This window comes from Bufo bufo, chromosome 5 (genome assembly GCF_905171765.1).
Source record: "Bufo bufo chromosome 5, aBufBuf1.1, whole genome shotgun sequence".
NCBI lineage: Eukaryota > Metazoa > Chordata > Amphibia > Anura > Bufonidae > Bufo > Bufo bufo.
The window spans coordinates 141631016-141651074 of NC_053393.1; the positions used below are offsets into that span (position 1 = coordinate 141631016).

Below are 20059 nucleotides of genomic sequence, written 5' to 3' on the forward strand. Positions count from 1 at the left end.
GCAGCTCCCTCGCTGTGAACCTTTCAAGGATCGGGTCGCTGGACAGCGGCACGGAAGAGGTTAAACGGCTGACATCGGTACCAGCATCAATGTCAGCCATTTCAAGCAAAGTGTCAGCTGACCATGACTGGGAAGGGGATGGGGGGGGGGGCACGCTCGGATATCCAAAAGATTAATTGAGGGGAAAGGGATGCAAAGTGGGGCAGCCGGATGGGCCATTTAGAAGATAAATGAGGGAGGGGGGCTGCTCGGCCACCCAGAAGAGGACTGCTATTGTAACTCACCCTTATTCATTTGAATAAGACTGAGCTGCACCTAGGCCACGTGACCAATATATACGGTGACATCACTGGCCTAGGAAGAGGCCTAAGCACTCATAGAGCTGCCTCTTCCAACAGCTGATCAGCGGAAGTCCAGGCAGTCGAACCCCCCTGCCGATATGATAGTCCCAGATAAAACCCTTTAATTGCAGATACTCAAAGGGGTTCTCTGGGACCCCTTTAATTACTAAAAATACTTTAATATTACTTAACTTATAAATATATTCCCAAATACCTTTCACTAGTTACAGTGGCTCGATTTGTTTAGGGAGAAATCATCAGGGGAAATAAAATGGCCGCTGTCCTATCAGTACACACAAAACCTGTCCTAATTACACAAGATGGACAAGTTACTTCACAACAGAGAGCCGTCTCATCCTCCTCTCTGCTCTACTTATCAGGGATTATGATCCTGAATACAGTAGATAAGATCTTCAGCTGAATGTCTGTAGGAATGGAGCGCATGAAGAGACATGAAGTACAGAGAGGATGTAGATAATGAGCAGCAGCACTTGTATGCAGTCTCCATTACCGCAGTCTGTCCTCTCTGTACTTCATGTTTCCTCATGAATTCTATTCCTACAGAGATTCAGCTAAAGATCCTATCAACTGAACACAAAATAATAATCCCTTACAGGCAGAGCATAGAGGAGGATGAGGAAGCTCTGAAGTAACTTGTCCTGCTATGTGATTAGGACAGGTTTTGTGTACTAATCGAACAGCCATTTTTCCTGATAATTGCTCCCTAAACAAAATGAGCCCATATAACTAATGAAAGGTATTTGGCAATATATTTATAATAAACTACCTTTTAAGTACAAGTTATCCCTCAAGATACAATGGCCTCAGGATACAATATTTTGGACACACAATGGTCTCTTCTGACACATCGTAAGTTGAAACCAGACTCAACATACAATGTCTCAGACTCAGATCCAACCAATCAAGGCCACTTGTCTAGTAAAATAGCTGGATTAGTTGCTAGTTAGCAGCTATTCCTGACTGCTATATGTAAGGACTGGTTTTATTTGTCTTAGTTATCGTTTTATCTGGATCTTATCTTTGATGACATTTTGGGGCTTTGAAACCAATTACTTAACTTACAATGACTTCAACATATAATGGTTGCCATGGAACCAATTAATATTGTAACCTGATAAGTCTAGGGAAGTTTTAAATGTGGCGGGTTTACTCGACCTGTCGCCGATATGGAATAATCCCAAACTGAAGGAGTTGTCTCAGTTGTCAGGCTTCCAAGGATGGGAGCGCAAGGGGCTGTGGAATGTGGGTCAATTGTACTCCCAGGGAATTTTAAAGCAATTTGAACAATTGTGTGTAGAATTTGGGTTGAATTCCAGACAGTTTTACAAATACCTACAGCTTAGACATGCCTTAAGCTCACAAGTAAAAATTGGACCGACGGTCCTCGCTTCCCATCAGGTGTTGTCCAAACTGATGGAGGTGGGGTCCTCGAGAGGAGGGATCTCTAGAGCCTATGAGGCAATGCAGGAAGGGAATCTGGAAAAATATCCACTACTAATCAAGAGCAAATGGGAAAAAGATGTGGGCCCTATTTCGGATGCTCAATGGGTGGAGGTGTTGGCATTGACTCCAACCCTGTCTTTGAGTGAGGCGGCTAGATTATCCCAGATTTTTCTTTTGCATAGAGTATACAGGTCGCCACTCTTTTTGAAGATGATAGGTTGTCGCAATGACTCGTCATGTCCGAAATGCAGGACGGATGGCGCTGGGCTGTTCCACATGATCTGGCAATGCAACACTCCACATAGGTACTGGTCTAAGATAATAAAACTGATAAACAAAATATACTGCGCTACATATACACTAGACGCAAGAATGTGCATACTCGGACTATTTGACTCTGAGTCTTTGCAACCTCCCATTAAGACAGGTATCAACAGAATCCTGTATCAAGCTCGGAAAACCATCGCTGCTAAATGGATTCAGTCGTGTCCTCCTAGCTTTGCAGAGTTTGTGGCTAGGATGAATGTGGTTATAAGGCTGGAGAGGGGAACGTATTTGAAGAGAAACTGTCTGTCGAAATTCGACTCCATATGGGGACCATGGATAGACAAATCTGGGGTGTGAGGTCAATGGCTGTCCTTGCACTGTAGTAGCTGGATTATTCCAGGTCGTTCTTAATGCAGGGGTGGCGTTTGTGCGCTTGCATCTAACAATGTATGAATATCAGTCAAAGAGAGGAGTACCGGGAGTATGCCACTATCTCCTTATTCTTGAGTACAGGGGTTAAGTTTACCATCAGTACATATCACTCAATGTACTTTGTGGGGGGAGTTCACTGTTATTTCTCTTACCTTCGCTATTGAACCATTATTACCATTTGGCTAGTCTGTCTATGGACTTGGCATTGCGGGTCTGCCGGCGTCTCCATTGTCTCCGCTGTTGAATTCATTACTGTACTCTGTGTATTGCACATATTCTAATGTATCTGACTAATATGTTAAATTTGCTGCTCATCTCCTACAATGTTGGGGTTATGGGGGATTTTGTTATTGTATTTATTGAATACATTTGTTTTTACTTTTACTTCAATAAAAATTATCTGATTTAAAAAAATATTGTAACCTGAGGGACCACTGTACTTTCATTTTCTTAATTCCCGGAGAACAGCTTTAAGTGAATTTATTCCAGCCTTATATGCACCATGATAAATTATGACATGCAACATTTTAGTCAAGGTTAAGTGCACACCTGCATTGTTACTTCCTGTAATTTTTACAGAATCTGAGATGGAAGTCTCTAACAGAGCCTCCAACACAGATGTACCTTGAAATAGAAGATACCCAATTCTGCTCCAGAATTGTTGCATAGGGGATACAAGTAGTTAAATAGACATGGGAGGAGTGGAGCTGGCGTCCTTTTCAAACTACATAATACACTTACTACATGCTAAACATAATTACAGTACCTCTACTTTTTATATTTGAAAAAACTTTAGGATGCTTTTTGTCTGTTTAGCAAAAAAGGCATCACTGCTAAAACAGCTTTGGAAAACTAACGTATTTAACATCACATAGATTTTTGTGACTAAAATGATAGAACACTATTTTTGCGGTATATCAAACTCGTTATAGAACATTCATGAATAAGGAGCAAAAAAGTTTTTTGCCAATCATTTTATTTGTAGTTTTGTATGTCTTGTTTTCCTAATTTATCTTTTTCTCTCATTTAACGAAGGTCTAACAAAGTAATTAAGCAATTTCGGACAGATATTACTCCCCCTGATGTCCCACTCTTATGCAAGTGGAAGAGTTTTTTCCAAAGACATTTTGTATTCAAGAAGTTACAAAAACCAGAAGTCTCAATAATCTGAACAGAATATAGGCCAACAACTCAGTCTCGGTTCACAAACTAATCAACAGCTAAAAACAAAATTGGTCATTTTCCCATGCTGGAATATGAAGAGTTTGTGATTTTCCCGGGAAAAGAGAATAAAAAAATGAGTTCAGAAAATCTGACAAATGATTCAAAGTCTACAGACTGCCAAAAGTAAAGAGAAATAGCAAAGGAATGTAACTGATCTCCAAAAGAACAAAAATACCAAACCAGGTTACAAAACAAACAAAAACATTCACTAAATAATTTTAAAATTGCTATTTATAGCAGTTTCAGTAGGTCAAATACATAATCTAGGGGCCTATTTGAGATGGAAAAAAAATTGCAGTTGGCTGAACATGGAGTAAACTGGAAAAAAAACAAAAAAACACCATCAGTGTGCCCTGATTCCAGCACCACTATTGCTGTCTCTATAAGACTGGAAGTATGACATTTCATATACACTCATCTAAAGAATTATTAGGAACACCTGTTCTATTTCTCATTAATGCAATTATCTAGTCAACCAATCACATGGCAGTTGCTTCAATGCATTTAGGGGTGTGGTCCTGGTCAAGACAATCTCCTGAACTCCAAACTGAATATCAGAATGGGAAAGAAAGGTGATTTAAGCAATTTAGAGCGTGGCATGGTTGTTGGTGCCAGACGGGCCGGTCTGAGTATTTCACAATGTGCTCAGTTACTGGGATTTTCGCGCACAACCATTTCTAGGGTTTACAAAGAAGTCCTGTGGGCAAAAATGCCTTGTGGATGCTAGAGGTCAGAGGAGAATGGGCCGACTGATTCAAGCTGATAGAAGAGCAATGTTGACTGAAATAACCACTCGTTACAACCGAGGTATGCAGCAAAGCATTTGTGAAGCCACAACACGCACAACCTTGAGGCGGATGGGCTACAACAGCAGAAGACCCCACCGGGTACCACTCATCTCCACTACAAATAGGAAAAAGAGGCTACAATTTGCACGAGCTCACCAAAATTGGACTGTTGAAGACTGGAAAAATGTTGCCTGGTCTGATGAGTCTCGATTTCTGTTCAGACATTGAAATGGTAGAGTCCGAACTTGGCGTAAACAGAATGAGAACATGTATCCATCCTCTGATGGCTACTTCCAGCAGCATAATGCACCATGTCACACAGCTCGAATCATTTCAAATTGGTTTTTTGAACATGACAATGTGTTCACTGTACTAAAATGGCCCCCACAGTCACCAGATGTCAACCCAATAGAGCATCTTTGGGATGTGGTGGAACGGGAGCTTCGTGCCCTGGATGTGCATCCCTCAAATCTCCATCAACTGCAAGATGCTATCCTATCAATATGGGCCAACATTTCTAAAGAATGCTACCAGCACCTTGTTGAATCAATGCCACGTAGAATTAAGGCAGTTCTGAAGGCAAAAGGGGGTCCAACACCGTATTAGTATGGTGTTCCTAATAATTCTTTAGGTGAGTGTATATGCATGTGACCGCTAAAGGTGAATTAATAGCCTCAGTAGTGACGTGTGCTGAGGGGACCTGAAGTAATGAGACAGGGGTCATGGAGCTGGAACTGTTTTATTTTTTTCAGTCTGTGACAAAAAAAAGCCTATTGCTTACACTGCATTGTATTTAAAAACATATACAACACCATGCAATCCACCGCACAACCTACTGGTGTAACATATCACACAGTTATGACTAATCAACACTGTTGTTTTTTCACTCACCCAGCAGGGTTCTTCCCAGGAGCAGAGAGATCAGCTAGTGAGCTGTTTGCCCTTTTATAGCACACTCAGGTTCCAAGGTGATTAGCCACAGTTACCCTGAATACCTGGAGTGGCCAGGCCCTTCTAACCATGTTTTTTAACAAAACCCTTGCAAAGAGAAAACCTAGTTTTCCTTGCTGTCAATTCCCCGGCTGCTTTTTAGAACGTATAGGACAGGAACCTAGGTGAAATGTAGACTCCTTCTACCACTTTCCCCCTGGTCCTGTCACATATCCTCCCCCTGTTTCGACCTTGGGGTAGGAACACTCTGTGCCCTTAAACAGTACATCCTGGACAGGGCATCAGCGTTTCCAAGCTGACGCCCGGGCCTATGTTCAACTGTAAAACTATAATCTTGAAGAGACATGAACCATCGGGTCACTCGCCTGTTTTTCTCACGATTTTGGCACATCCATTTTAGGGGGGCATGGTCAGTTACCAGTTTGAATGTTCTCCCTACCAAATAATACCTGAGAGCTTCTATGGCCCACTTAACTGCCAAACACTCCTTTTCTACAATGGAGTATTTATTTTCATGTTCATTTAACTTTTTACTCAGGTACACTACAGGATGCTATTCCCCAGCCCTTACTTGCGACAACACAGCCCCTATACCAACATCTGAGGCATCTGTTTGCACAATGAACTCCTTTTTAAAATCTGGTGTGACTAACACTGGGTGGGCACATAGAGCCTGCTTTAGGTTCTGAAAGGCCTGTTCCGCTTCCGTGGTCCATTTGACCATGGTCGAATCCTTCCCTTTTGTAAGGTCTGTTAAAGGGCTCGCAATGCTGGCAACATTTTTAATAAAACGCCTATAATAACCAGTTAAACCTAGGATTGCTCTGACTTGTTTTTTGTTCAAAGGCCTTGGCCAGCTCTGGATGGCTTCCACTTTGTTTATTTGAGGTTTTATAACTCCTCGCCCAATCATGTACGCCAAGTACTTTGCCTCTTCTTGCCCAATGGCACATTTTTTTGGATTCGCTGTCAACCCTGCTTCCCTAATAGAATTCAGGACGACTTCTACCCTGGGTAGATGACTTTCCCAATCCGTGCTATGGATTATCACATCGTCTAAATAGGCAGCTGCGTATCTACGATGTGGTCTTAAAATTTTGTCCATCATCCTCTGAAATGTGGCCGGGGCCCCATGCAAACCAAAGGGAAGGACTACATACTGAAAATGGCCACCAGGGACACTAAAAGCAGTTTTTTCTTTGGCCCCCTCAGTCAACGGTACTTGCCAGTAACCTTTTGTAAGATCTAATGTGGTAAAGAACCTAGCATTACCAAGCCTATCAATCAGCTCATCCACTCGAGGCATTGGGTAAGCATCAAACTTTGAGACAGTGTTCAGTTTCCTGCAGTCATTACAGAAACGTATGGTGCCATCAGGTTTGGGAACCAAGACTATAGGACTAGACCAGTCACTATGGGACTCCTCTATAACCCCTAACTGAAGCATTGTTTGGACTTCTTGGGAGACAGCTTTACTTCTAGCCTCAGGTATTCTATAAGGCTTTTGGTTGACTCTGACCCCTGGTTCGGTTACAATATCATGTTTAATTATATCTGTTCGACCAGGTAGCTCAGAAAATACATCTTTATTTTTCTGTACAAACTCCTTTACCTCTTGGGTTTGAGATCCAGACAAAGTGTCTGCAATTTTTACCTCTGGTATCTCAACGCTACATCCCTTTTTCCCACTGCTGTAAGCTGCTAACACCTCTCGGTCCTTCCAGGGTTTGATTAGGTTCACATGATAAATTTGGTAGGGCTTACGTCTACCTGGTTGGTGAACCCGGTAATTCACCTCTCCGACCTTCTCAACTATTTCATAAGGTCCTTGCCATTTGGGCAAAAATTTTCTTTCTACTGTGGGGACAAGGATTAATACCCTATCCCCAGGGTTGAAGTTTCTTACTTTAGCCGACCTGTTGTAAACCCGGGACTGACTCTCCTGGGCCTGCAGCAATTGTTCTTTTACAATGGGCATTACTTTTCCAATCCTTTCCTGCATTTGGGACAAGTGTTCAATCACACTTTTGTAGGGTGTAGCCTCACTCTTCCAGGTCTCTTTGGCAATATCCAAAAGACCCCGAGGGTGCCGACCATACACTAGCTCGAACTGAAAAAATCCGGTAGATGCTTGAGGCACCTCCCGTATAGAAAACATAAGATATGGTAAAAGACAATCCCAGTCTTTCTCATCCTGTGCCACCACTTTTCTGAGCATCCCTTTTAAGGTTTTGTTGAACCTTTCGACTAGTCCATCTGTTTGGGGGTGATAAACTGAGGTACGCAAGTGAGTTATTTTCAACAGTTTACACAACTCTTTTGTAACCTTTGACATAAAGGGCGTCCCCTGGTCAGCGAGTACTTCTTTAGGTATGCCCACTCTAGTAAACATCTGGAACAACTCCTTGGCTATCACTTTTGCAGAGGTTTTCCTTAGAGGTATTGCTTCAGGATAGCGGTTAGCATAATCAAGGACAACCAAAATGTATTGGTGACCTCTGGCAGACTTAACAAGAGGTCCCACCAAATCCATTGCAATCCTCTCAAAGGGAGTTTCAATAATCGGGAGTGGTACTAACGGACTCCTAAAGGTCGCTACCGGGTTGTGTAATTGACACTCTGCGCATGAATCACAGTATTCTTTTATCTCTTTATGTACCCCGGGCCAATAAAACCTCTGCAAAATCCGGTCTTTGGTTTTTTCATAAGCCAAGTGCCCTCCTAGCACATGTGAATGGGCTAGATCCATCACCTTTTGGCGATGCGATTTTGGGACCACAAGTTGCTCCACAACTTGTCCATTTTGCTCATCAACTCTATATAAGAGTTCATTCTCTATAGAAAAATGGGGAAATATTTTCTCTACCCCAGTATCTTGAGGTACCCCATTGACTACTTTCACACTTTGCCATGCGTGGGTTAATGTAGGGTCCCTGACTTGAGCTGTCCCAAAGTTATCATTGGAGACTGGCAAGTCAGGGAGACCAATTTCCGTGACATCATCAGTATCACCTGCAAGCACTGCTAAGGGAAAATTCTCGGTTTAACTCTGGGTCACCCCTACTGTTTGCACATTTTCAGTCTCAGCCAGGGGAATGGGATCTACAGCAGACCCACTTAAACATTTTTCAAGCATATTCCACATTTTCCAAAACAGAGGAAAATCACACCCCACAATGACACTATGCAACAGACTGTTTACAACCCCCACTTCATGGGTTACTTTCCCGCACGGGGTTTCAAAAGAGACTATAGCAGTGGGGTACTCTTTTGTATCCCCATGTATGCAGATGACCCCCATCTGTCTCTTTTGAAGCTTCCTAGTGTCCACCAGGCTGCCATGTACAAGAGTCACTAGACTACCAGAGTCCAACAGAGCTTGAACTGAGTGTCCTTCAATCACTAAGCTGCAAGTTTGTCGCTCCATATCTGGGGTCGGCAAGTCAGAGTAGGCAGGTCCCGCAAATAATGACCTCCTCCGCCCACTGTCACACTCCATAGGCTCATCAGCCAAAGGACAGTTGGCAGCCACGTGGCCCAGTCCTTTACATCGCCAGCAAACAATGTTTTTGACCGCCCAAGGCTGTCTAGGGCTAACTGGCTTAAGAGGTCTGGCTAATAGGTCAGTCTCAGTTCCTTTACGGCCCTCCCTCGCCCCCTTTAGATTAGGAACAGTCTTACCGCGATCAGTAGACTTCTGGCTCCCTGGGGCCGGCCAAGTAGGAGAGAGGTCTTGGAGATACTCCTCAGTGTTCAGATACCGCTCCACTAGGGCGACGAGCTGATCCACATCCCTGGGGTCCGCTTGTCCTACACAGCGCTGTATCCGAACTGGTAGAGCACGAACAAACCGGTCCAGGACCACTCTTTCCACCACCTGAGTGGCTGTAGATACCTCTGGCTGTAGCCATTTTTTAGCCAGGTGAAAAAGATCATACATTTGCGACCTCGCTGGTTTATCCAATTGGAAAGTCCAGTTGTGCACTAGCTGGGCTCTGACCGCAGATGTTACACCCAAGCGAGCGAGAATTTCTGCTTTCAGTTTTGGGTACTGTCTGGCATCCTGCTCACTCAAATTATAGTAGGCTTTCTGTGGCTCTCCACTCAGAAATGGAGCAAGGGTGTCTACCCACTGTTCGGCTGGGAGTTTCTCTCTTTCAGCTGCTCTTTCAAAAATGGTGAGGTAGGTCTCCACATCATCCCCTGCTACCATCTTTTGAAGGGAAGCTTGCACTCTCCTCCCCACAGAGATGGATTCCTCCTGAACATGGGGCCTTTCAGCCAGCACCGCTATCTGCTCCACCAGACTTTTATCAAGCGATTGCTGTTCTCTGAAACCAGCTTGCGCAGTCTCCATGAACAACCGATTGGTTTCCTGCTGGTTAGCATTCGCCTTTTGGAGCTGTATGTTAGCCTGGATCAGATGTTTCAGGACTTCCTCGATATCTGCACTGTTTGTTTTTTTCAGAACAGCAGACTTAACCCAGGACCGCCGTCTCCTGGGATAGACAGGCGCTATAGGCACATAAAACACAGTCCAGTCCAAGCAAGTATGGTGCAACTGGCCTCAGACAGTTTTATTGACTTTTGCAGAAAAAATAATTAAACAAAACAGTTAAAAACAACTGAAATACCTGTCCGTCTGGCCACTACTTCTAGACAGGCAGTAGTCCCTAACTACATGAAACTGAGCCTTGTGCCCAGCTCCATCAACAAAACACACTGTTGTTTTTTCACTCACCCAGCAGGGTTCTTCCCAGGAGCAGAGAGATCAGCTAGTGAGCTGTTTGCCCTTTTATAGCACACTCAGGTTCCAAGGTGATTAGCCACAGTTACCCGGAATACCTGTAGTGGCTAATTGGAGAAGGACCCACCGAACTCTCCCTGCTCCAAGCAGCCAGGCCCTTCTAACCAGGTTTTTTAACAAAACCCTTGCAAATAGAAAACCTAGTTTTCCTTGCTGTCAATTCCCTGGCTGCTTTTTAGAACGTATAGGACAGGAACCTAGGTGAAATGTAGACTCCTACCACTTTCCCCCTGGTCCTGTCACTATATATATATATATATATATATATATATATACACACACACACACAAACATGATGGGTGTTCAATAAGTTATCTACCCCAGCATGTTGTGTCAGTGTTAGAGAGCTGAGCAGGTTGTGATATGTCTGGACATGCGGCGGCGTGGCTTGCCAGCCGAGTAAGATGGCCGCGTGAGGAGAGAGCTCCAGCGCCACTATACCAACGAAGGGAAAGCGACCCATCCTAACCACCCATAAAATACTCCCTAACAGAGGACAGACGCCCAGATGATGACCAGAGGCAAACGGTCAGTAAAAAAGCATGGGGAAGCTGGACTTCTACCTGGAAAAGAGCCCGCACCAAAATGGCGCCGCATCGCCGTCTCTGCCCCGCTCAGCAGGCCCTGGCCTTCCAGACTCCTTGCACTCATCTGCAGTGCTTACCACGGGAGACAAGCTGAGAGTTTCCCCACCTCGGAGACCAGACCCGTCCACACCACTGAGCGGTTCTCGACGCGATCCTGACTTCCTGCTACCGAGCCCAGGAGAACGCGACATTACGGACGCGCCATCTCCCTCCTCTGCTTATGAGAAGCACCTACCAAGCGTGAGGTCGCAGTCCTTGAAAGCCACTGAGGTGAGCAATCACACCATACAAGCGCTCCCTACCAACGATCAGCCTGCATCTGGAAACCTGTTAAAGGACATGCTAGTCCTATTTAGTAAATCTTTGCAAAAAGACATGTCCTCTCTCATCCTCCCACTCCAGTCCGCAGTAGAGGACAATGATGAAAAAGTCAGCCATGTGGAATCTAAAATGGGCGACTTCGCCACTTCTCACAATAAGCTAATTGATTCCCAGGCCTTTCATCCCATGACCTCATTCTAGATAGAGCGCACAGAGTACAACGCCCGAAACACCTTCCAGACACTTCTCCAAGAGATGTACTGGCGTGTGTACATGTCTTTCATACCAAAGAAGCGCTGATGGCGGCAGCCAGGAAGGCAGGATCTCTACCTGCTCCCTATGATCAGATTCAAATGTCTGGACATGCAACACACACAGTAGCAGTCTGATGAAAGCACTGGAAGGGAGAGAATAGCAAGTGCAGTACAGTGCGGGTCTACAAAGAAAGTGGGATTTGGAGTCTCATTCTGTGATTTTATTCCATACAAAGGAAGAAAAGAAGGGTAAAGAAATCCATGAAAGGATGATTGATGTATATGTGATGATGCACATTCCTACTACCAAGTTTTGGGCCAAGCAGTTTAAATGGGGTAGGGAATCAAGTGAAGATGACCACCGTTCAGGGAGACCTGTCGAAGCATTTTCAAAGGAAATTTGACGTAAAGTAGAGGCCATGATTTTGGAAGATCGTCGAGTCAAACAAAGTCAGTGTTATAGCTCATAAATTAAACATTTCAGTGGGCACAGCTTCCAGTATCATTCATGATGTTTTGATGACGTCAAAAGGTCAGTTCCCAGTGGGTGCCAAAAATGTGGGCGCCTGAGCAAAAAACGTGTCCCCAGCAACTTAGCCAAGAGAATTTAGAAATGCTTACAGAAAATCCAAGAGGCTTCTTTTCTCAAATTATTACAAATGATGAAACATGGGCCCACCACCATGATCCTGAGATCAAACAAGAGTTCATGCAGTGGGAGAACAAGGGGTCACCAACTCTAAAGAAATTGTGTGAGCAGCAGTCAGCTGGAATGATCATTGCAATAGTATTTTGGATACAGAAGCCGTTTTATTACTAGGATTTATGCCACAAATGACAATTACTGGAGACACCTATGCTTCAACAACGAAGGCACTACGTGAAGCAATCAACAAGAAATCCTGTGGGAAGTTATCGGCAGGTGTGTTGCTGCTACACGACAATGCGCCAGCTCACAAGCATCACAAATTACAAGCTGCTACCAGGTAATGTGGCTTCATAAAGCTTAACCACCACCCTACATTCCAGACTTGGCTCCTAATGATTACTTTCTCTTTCCGAAACTGAAGAAATTTCTCTGTGGGCAACGATTTCCTGACTATAATGCAGATAAAGAGGCGGTAACAGGGTTTACGCAGCAGTAAGAAGTCTGCTTGTATTCTGAGGGCATCTGATCACTAGAGGTGAAGTGGAATAAGTGTGTTAAAGTCAAGGGGATTACAGTGAAAAGTAGTAAGTTCAGGTAGATAAGTTATTGCATACCCCAGATAGATAGATAGATAGATAGATAGACTGTATATAGATATATATATATATATATATACACACTGTATTTCCCGTACCATAAGACACACCTGACCATAAGATGCTTTAGAGGTTTTAGAGGAGGAAAATAAGAAAAACAATATTTCTCATCAGACCCCTAAATCACCCCCCCCCCCCCCCCCCCCCCCGGTTACCCATTAGAGCCTCATTCCTCCTCAGACCTAAATCAGACCCCCATTGCTCATCAGAACTCTGATCAGACCACCAAATCAAACCCTCATTGCAATGAACTTACCTCTCCTGCACCAGACAATGACGCCTATCACAGATCCAGTGCGCTCTTCCTGAAATCATGCTCCTTGGTTTACTGCCGGCGCCTCGCTGCATTGAGATCTGATGTCGCACAGCGGCAGGTCATAGTACGCGCTTATACTGTGCAACGTCAGGTCACAGCACAGTGTGCAATGTCGGCAGAAGAAGACCAGAGAGTAGTCAATGCAGCCAGCACAAGGAGCGCTGCACCCACTGCTCCCCAAAGAGCCTACTATGTACTAGGGAACACTTTCATAATGGAAGTGCTAAGTATTTGCTTCATAAGATGCATTACCATTTTTCCCTCTACTTTTCGGGGTAAAAAGAGCATCTTATGGTGAAATATGACATATAAAAGACAGTCTTCAGACCCTTTCACCTCTTTTCACATTTTGCGGCCTTGTTTTAAAATAAAAAGCAATGCTCAAAATCATTGCTAATTTGTTGAAAAGGAAAAACTAAAATATTGCATTGTATTGCATTGCACTGACATAAGTATTCAGACCCTTTACTCAGGAATTAGTTGAGCACCTTTGGCAGCGATTACAGCCTCCAGTCTTCTTGGGTATGATGCCACAAGGTTTGCACACCTGGATTTTGTGCCATTCTTTTCTGCAGATCTTCTCAAGCTTTGTCCAGTTGGATGAGGACAGTCGTTGGACAGCCATTTTCAGGTCTCTCCAGAGATTTTCTAAGCCATTCCTCAGTTGTCTTGGCTGTGTACTTAGGGTCAAGGGTCAATGTCTTGTTGAAAGGTAAATCTTCAGCCCATTCTAAGGTCCAGAGCCCACTAGATCAAGTTTTCATTAATTTCTTTATTAATATCATTATAAATATTAATATCTTTATACTTTGTTTCATTCAGCTTTCCCTCAGCTCTGACCTGACTCCCTGTTCTAGCTGCTGAAAAACACCCCACAGCATGATGCTGCCACCACCATGCTTCACTGTTGCAAATTTATTTGGCAGTGCTTGGTTTCCTCCAAACATGACACTAAGAATCTTGGCTTCAACAGACCAGAGAATCTTGTTTCTCACAGTCTGAGAATCTGTGGGTTCTTTTCTGCAAACTTTCATGTGTCTTTTACTGAGAAGAGGCTTCTTTCTGGCCACTCTGCAACAATGCTTAAATTAGGGAAATGCTGCAGTGATGGTTGACCTTCTGGAATTTTCTCCCATCTGCACACAGGATCTTTGGAGCTAAACTAGAGTGACCATTGGGTTCTTGGTCACCTCTCTTATAAAGGCCAACCCGATTACTTAGTTTGGAGGGGTGGTACTAGAAAGAGTAGTCAGCGATGTATAGAAAAGTGGTTGGGGGGGGGGGGGGGTAAAGTCCATTATAAATACTAAATACATTCATAAACTACATTACAAAAAGTATTATTGTGACATTAGGGACATTTTAACAAAAATTTAGAAATTTTAGATTTTTTATTAATCCATTATTATGACCACCATCTAATATCCAGAATAACTGCAGTGTGCAGCATGGACAGCGGCTAGAAGGGTTGAGAGTGACTCAATAAGGTCCTGGTAGTTTGTCACAGGTATCTGGTGCCATGGTGACAGGGGTGCACCTAGCCTTTCTGCTGCCTGAGGCGAAAACTGAAAAGGTGCCCTGAGCTGTATGCAGCCCGGCTCAGGCAGTATGATGACGACACCGGCCTCTGGATATGAATTAGAACTAAAGTCTATTAGAGGGAATGGTGGGCAGGAGACATCGCTCCGGTGCCCTGCCACAGCATTCAACTGTATCGCTGTCCTGAGAACAGTGATGCAGTTGAATATGCAGAGATGAGTGTTTCCACAATGGATGCGCTCATGGCCCTTCTGCTGTCCCCCATTTGCCCCAACCTGGCGCCGCCTGAGGCAATCGCCTCACCTCGCCTCATTGGTGGTGCACCCCTGCGTGGTGACTACAGTGTATCCCACAACTGCTGGAGGGTGAGTGGGGGAACCATCGAGCGAACACGTCGATCGCGGTGGTCCCACAGACGCGCAAATGGGTTCATGTCTGGGGAATTAGGGGGCCAGGGTAGTACTTGAAAGTCTTAGTCATGCTCTTCCAACCAATGTCGGACATCTCTAGCCATGTGACATGTTGCACTGTCCTACTGGAGATCCCATCTGCCCCAGAGAAGACAATCAGTATATATGGGTGTACATGATCTACAAGGATGGATTTATAACCAAATCGGTTGAGAGTGCATTCCACAAGGATGACTGGACCCAGAGAATGCCACCAAAACATTCCCCAGACCATAACGCTGCCACCAACATTTTGTGTTGGTTGCAGGGTTTTTGTTCTCTGATGTTTCGCGCCTGACATGCCAACGTCTATTATGCAGATAAAGCAAGGTCAAAGATGTATGACTGCTGCTGTTAGAACCCTTGATATTTTAAAGTGTACCTCTAAAATTATTCAAGATATAAAAGGAGGAAGAAGAGAGAGAAAACACGACCTAAAGCCTTTTCTTTGGAGACAGATTTTAGCAGAGAATTTAGAATACGTAAACCATTCAGCAGGTGGAATGAGTCTAAGTATTCTAATAAGATATATTACAAAGTTTCTTATCTTCACTTCTACTACTGATGCATGGAAAGTTGTTTATCAGAGGCATGCTCACACTTCAGTAATTTGGTCAGTGCTTGATCAGTGATTTTCATCAGTGAGTGTGAGCCAAAACCAGGAGTGAAGACTACATAGAAATAAAGTATAATGGAATGATTTGCACTTGTTTTGTGTTTTTGACCCGCACCCAGTTTTGGCTCACAATCACTGAAGGAAATCGCTGACCAAGTCACTAAAGTGCGATCTAGGCCTAAAGATGCATATTAATGAGAACTTAGTATTTAACTAACAACAAGCTATGATTAACCACCTACCGATCGCCCATAGGATATAAACGTCCGGGAGGTGGATCTCTATTTCTGAATGGACGTTCCAGAACCCCCCCCCCCCCCCCCCCCCCCCGGCGTTGTGACAGGATGCCGGCTGAATGATTTCAGCCGGCATCCCGTTCCGATTAACCCCCGCGTCGCCGGAATAACTATTTAAAGTTAGGACGTAAATACTCGGGAAATAGGGCGTACCGGTACGCCCTGCATCCTTAAGGGGTTAATTCTTGTGGAACGCCTAAAGGGTTAACAAAGTTTGTAAAATCGGTTTTAAGTAACTTGAGGGGTGTAGTTTCTACAATGGGGTCATTTATGGGGGTATCCACTATGTAGCCCCCACAAAGTGACTTCAGACCTGAACTGGTCCTTAAAAAGTGGGTTTTGGCAATTCTCTTAAAAATTTGAAGAATTGCTTCTAAACTTCTAAGCCTTCAAACGTCCTAAAAAAATAAAATGACATTTCCAAAATGATGCCAACATAAAGTAGACATTTGGGGAAAGTTAAGTAATAAATATTTTATGAGGTATCACTTTCTGTTTTAAAAGCAGAGAAATTGAAATTTAGAAAATTGCGAATTTTTCAAAATTTTTGGTATATTTGGGATTTTTTCATAAATAAAGGTGAAATATTTTGACTCAAATTTATGACTATCATAAGGTACAATGTGTCACGAGAAAACAATCTCTGAATGACTTGGATAAGTAAAGGCGTTCCAAAGTTATTACCACATAAAGTGAGATGTCAGTTTTGCAAAATTAGGCCTGGTCAGGAAGGGGGCAAATGGCCCAGATGGCAAGTGGTTAAAAAAAAAAAAAGATAAATTATAATGTTGAACATTTCTGTACAGCTCAAGGTATTTAAGGGTAGTATAAGATTTTTATGCCAGTCATATAATTAAAAATGAGAGATTTCCAAAAGAAAAACTCAGTGTACCTAAGAAAACGTTTTTTCTTCTTGGCAGAGTCCTCTGGAGTCTTAAAGTTCACATCTGCTTTCTTTTCTGGTGTTTGGAGCAGAACCTGTGCAGTTTTCAACCAATCACTTGCTGATTTCCCACCAGAGTGCATGCCATTTTCATCACCTACTGGCCTACTATCCTCTGCCCTGGTAACTGGAATAGTAGGTTCATCAGAAGGATCATCAGAAGAATATTCAACAATATCCACAGCCTAAAAAAAATAAAATAAAGAAAGTCAACGTATGGAAAGCTAAAATGAGGTAATTGTATCAACCAAAGTTACTGTATTCTTCACCTTATAGGATTAACTTTTTTACCTCAAAAGTGAGGGAAAAAAGGCAGTGCATCTTTTAAAGTGAATACTAGTAAGCATTTTCATTATAAAAGTACTCACTAATATGCAGAAGGTGGGGAAGCGGTGAGTACAGAGTTGCTAACACCGCTTGTACTCACTGCTCCCCAGCACTAATGACTGGAACAAGCTGAATTCCCACCAGGTCCGATTATAGTCTAAGGGCTCCAGCGGGGAAGGGTAAGTATCCAACTTTGCCAGATACTATGAACACCGGCAGGCTGTTCTTCTACCGTCACTGCCTGCTGACACATTTTAGTTAAAAAACTAGCCTTAGTAAATCTGGATTAAAGTGTTAGTAGAGACACTGAAATCTAAAACTTTACATTTACCAAAATAAAGTGCAGAAATATAAGAAAAAGACCTGATTTAGTCAATACACTGGTTATAAAAAAAATCTATAACAATAATCAATTAAAAGACATTTTGAATAACCCTGCAATTGGTCCAGTTGGCATATGCCATGCACAGACAGTATACGCCTGATCTACTTTGTCACAAGAGCCAATCAGTGCTTACATCTGGGTTCTTCTACTGCCAATATACCTGCTACTGCAACATCAAGCTTTACAGTAGTGCAAGTGTGAGACACTGAGGGCTACAATAATGGAAAGGGTAAAACACCAAGGGTGGCAAGTATGAAAACTGTTGGCAATGTACATTTGCAAGAAAAAGTATGTAAACCCTTTGGAATGATATGGATTTCTGCACAAATTGGTCATAAAATGTGAACTGATCTTCATCTAAGTCACAACAATAGACAAATCACAGTCTGCTTAAACTAATAACACACAAAGAATTAACTGTTACCATGTTTTTATTGAACACACCATGTAAACATTCACAGTGCAGGTGGAAAAAGTATGTGAACCCTTGGATTTAACTGGTTGAACCTCCTTTGGCAGCAATAACTTCAGCCAAACGTTTCCTGTAGTTGCAGATCAGACGTGCACAACGGTCAGGAGTAATTCTTGACCATTCCTCTTTACAGAACTGTTTCAGTTCAGCAATATTCTTGGGATGTCTGGTGTGAATCGCTTTCTTGAGATCATGCCACAGCATCTCAATCAGGTTGAGGTCAGGACTCTGACTGAGCCAATCCAGAAGGCGTATTTTCTTCTGTTTAAGACATTCTGTTGTTGATTTACTTCTATGCTTTGGGTCGTTGTCCTGTTGCAACACCCATCTTCTATTGAGCTTCAGTTGGTGGACAGATGGCCTTAAGTTCTCCTGCAAAATGTCTTCATAAACTTGGGAATTCATTTTTCCTTCGATGATAGCAATCTGTCCAGGCCCTGATGCAGCAAAGCAGCCCCAAACCATGATGCCCCCACCACCATACTTCACAGTTGAGGTTTTGATGTTGGTGTGCTGTGCCTCTTTTTCTCCACACATAGTGTTGTGTGTTTCTTCCAAACAACTCAACTTTGGTTTCATCTGTCCACAGAATATTTTGCCAATACTGCTGTGGAACATCCAGGTGCTCTTGTGCAAACTGTAAACGTGCAGCAATGTTTTTTTGGGACAGAAGTGGCTTCCTCTGTGGTATCCTCCCATGTAATCCATTCTTGTTTAGTGTTTTACGTATCGTAGATTCGCTAACAGGGATGCTAGCATATGCCAGAGATTTTTGTAAGTCTTTAGCTGACACTTTAGGATTTTTCTTCACCTCATTGAGCAGTCTGCGCTGTGCTCTTGCAGTCATCTTTACAGGACTGCCACTCCTAGGGAGAGTAGCAGCAGTGCTGAACTTTCTCCATTTATAGACAATATGTCTTACCGTGGACTGATGAATAGCAAGGCTTTTGGAGATACTTTTATAACCCTTTCCATCTTTATGCAAGTCAACAATTCTTAATCGTAGGTCTTCTGAGAGCTCTTTTGTGCGAGGCATCATTCACATCACGCAATGCTTCTTGTGAAAAGCAAACCCAGAACTGGTGTGTTTTTTTTATAGGGCAGGGCAGCTGTAACCAACACCTCCAATCTCATCTCATTGATTGGACTCCATTTGGCTGACACCTCACTCCAATTAGCTCTTGGAGATGTCATTAGTCTAGGGGTTCACATACTTTTTCCACCTGCACTGTGAATGTTTACATGGTGTGTTCAATAAAAACATGGTAACATTTAATTATTTGTGTGTTATTTGTTTAAGCAGACTGTGATTGTCTATTGTTGTGACTTAGATGAAGATCAGATCACATTTTATGACCAATTTGTGCAGAAATCCATATCATTCCAAACGGTTCACATACTTTTTCTTGCAACTGTACATCCAGTATCAGCAGCTCTCATATCTCCTAGGCCCCAGTACATTATTCAGTGTACACACTCAGCACTGGTCACAGGTCATACAGCAGCTACAGCCTGGCTCATTCACCAGCTTCTAGTCCACAGGGATTAGTGGGTCTTTTTATTAAAAAAAAAACACATACACTGGCAAAGCCTAAGGCACAGTGTCGGGATACAGCTTATCTGCATTATTTCTGCATTTGTTTTTCTTCAATCATCTTTTTTTTGGATTGGCATTTTGGGCACTTTAGAACCAGTTGCTAGTTTTACATTAGAGTTATGTCTCCAACATACAGTGGTTGTCTTGGAACCAAATAATATTGTATGCTGGATGACCACTGTACGACCATACCAGTTCCCATGCGTAGTTGTCAAAACTAAGTCTATACAAGGGCCAGAATCCATTTTTTTTTATCTATACTGTAACATAGCAGGGCTGATTTCCAGCCAGGTGAGATCAACATAGCAACATAGACAAAACCGAGTGTCCTTACTGCAACTTTTAGTTGCCGCTAACCCTTAGATTACAATATAGTAA

General features: G+C 43.1%; 1 protein-coding gene across 2 annotated transcripts in view; it reads right to left on the minus strand.

The window, feature by feature from the left end:
- SPIDR (scaffold protein involved in DNA repair) overlaps positions 1–20059 on the minus strand; it is a 581260-nt gene that overhangs the window by 381878 nt on the left and 179323 nt on the right. For both annotated transcript variants that reach the window (XM_040431991.1, XM_040431990.1), the window contains one exon: positions 16850–17085. In XM_040431991.1, the coding sequence (XP_040287925.1) occupies positions 16850–17085 (236 nt within the window). The remainder of the gene's footprint in view (positions 1–16849; positions 17086–20059) is intronic.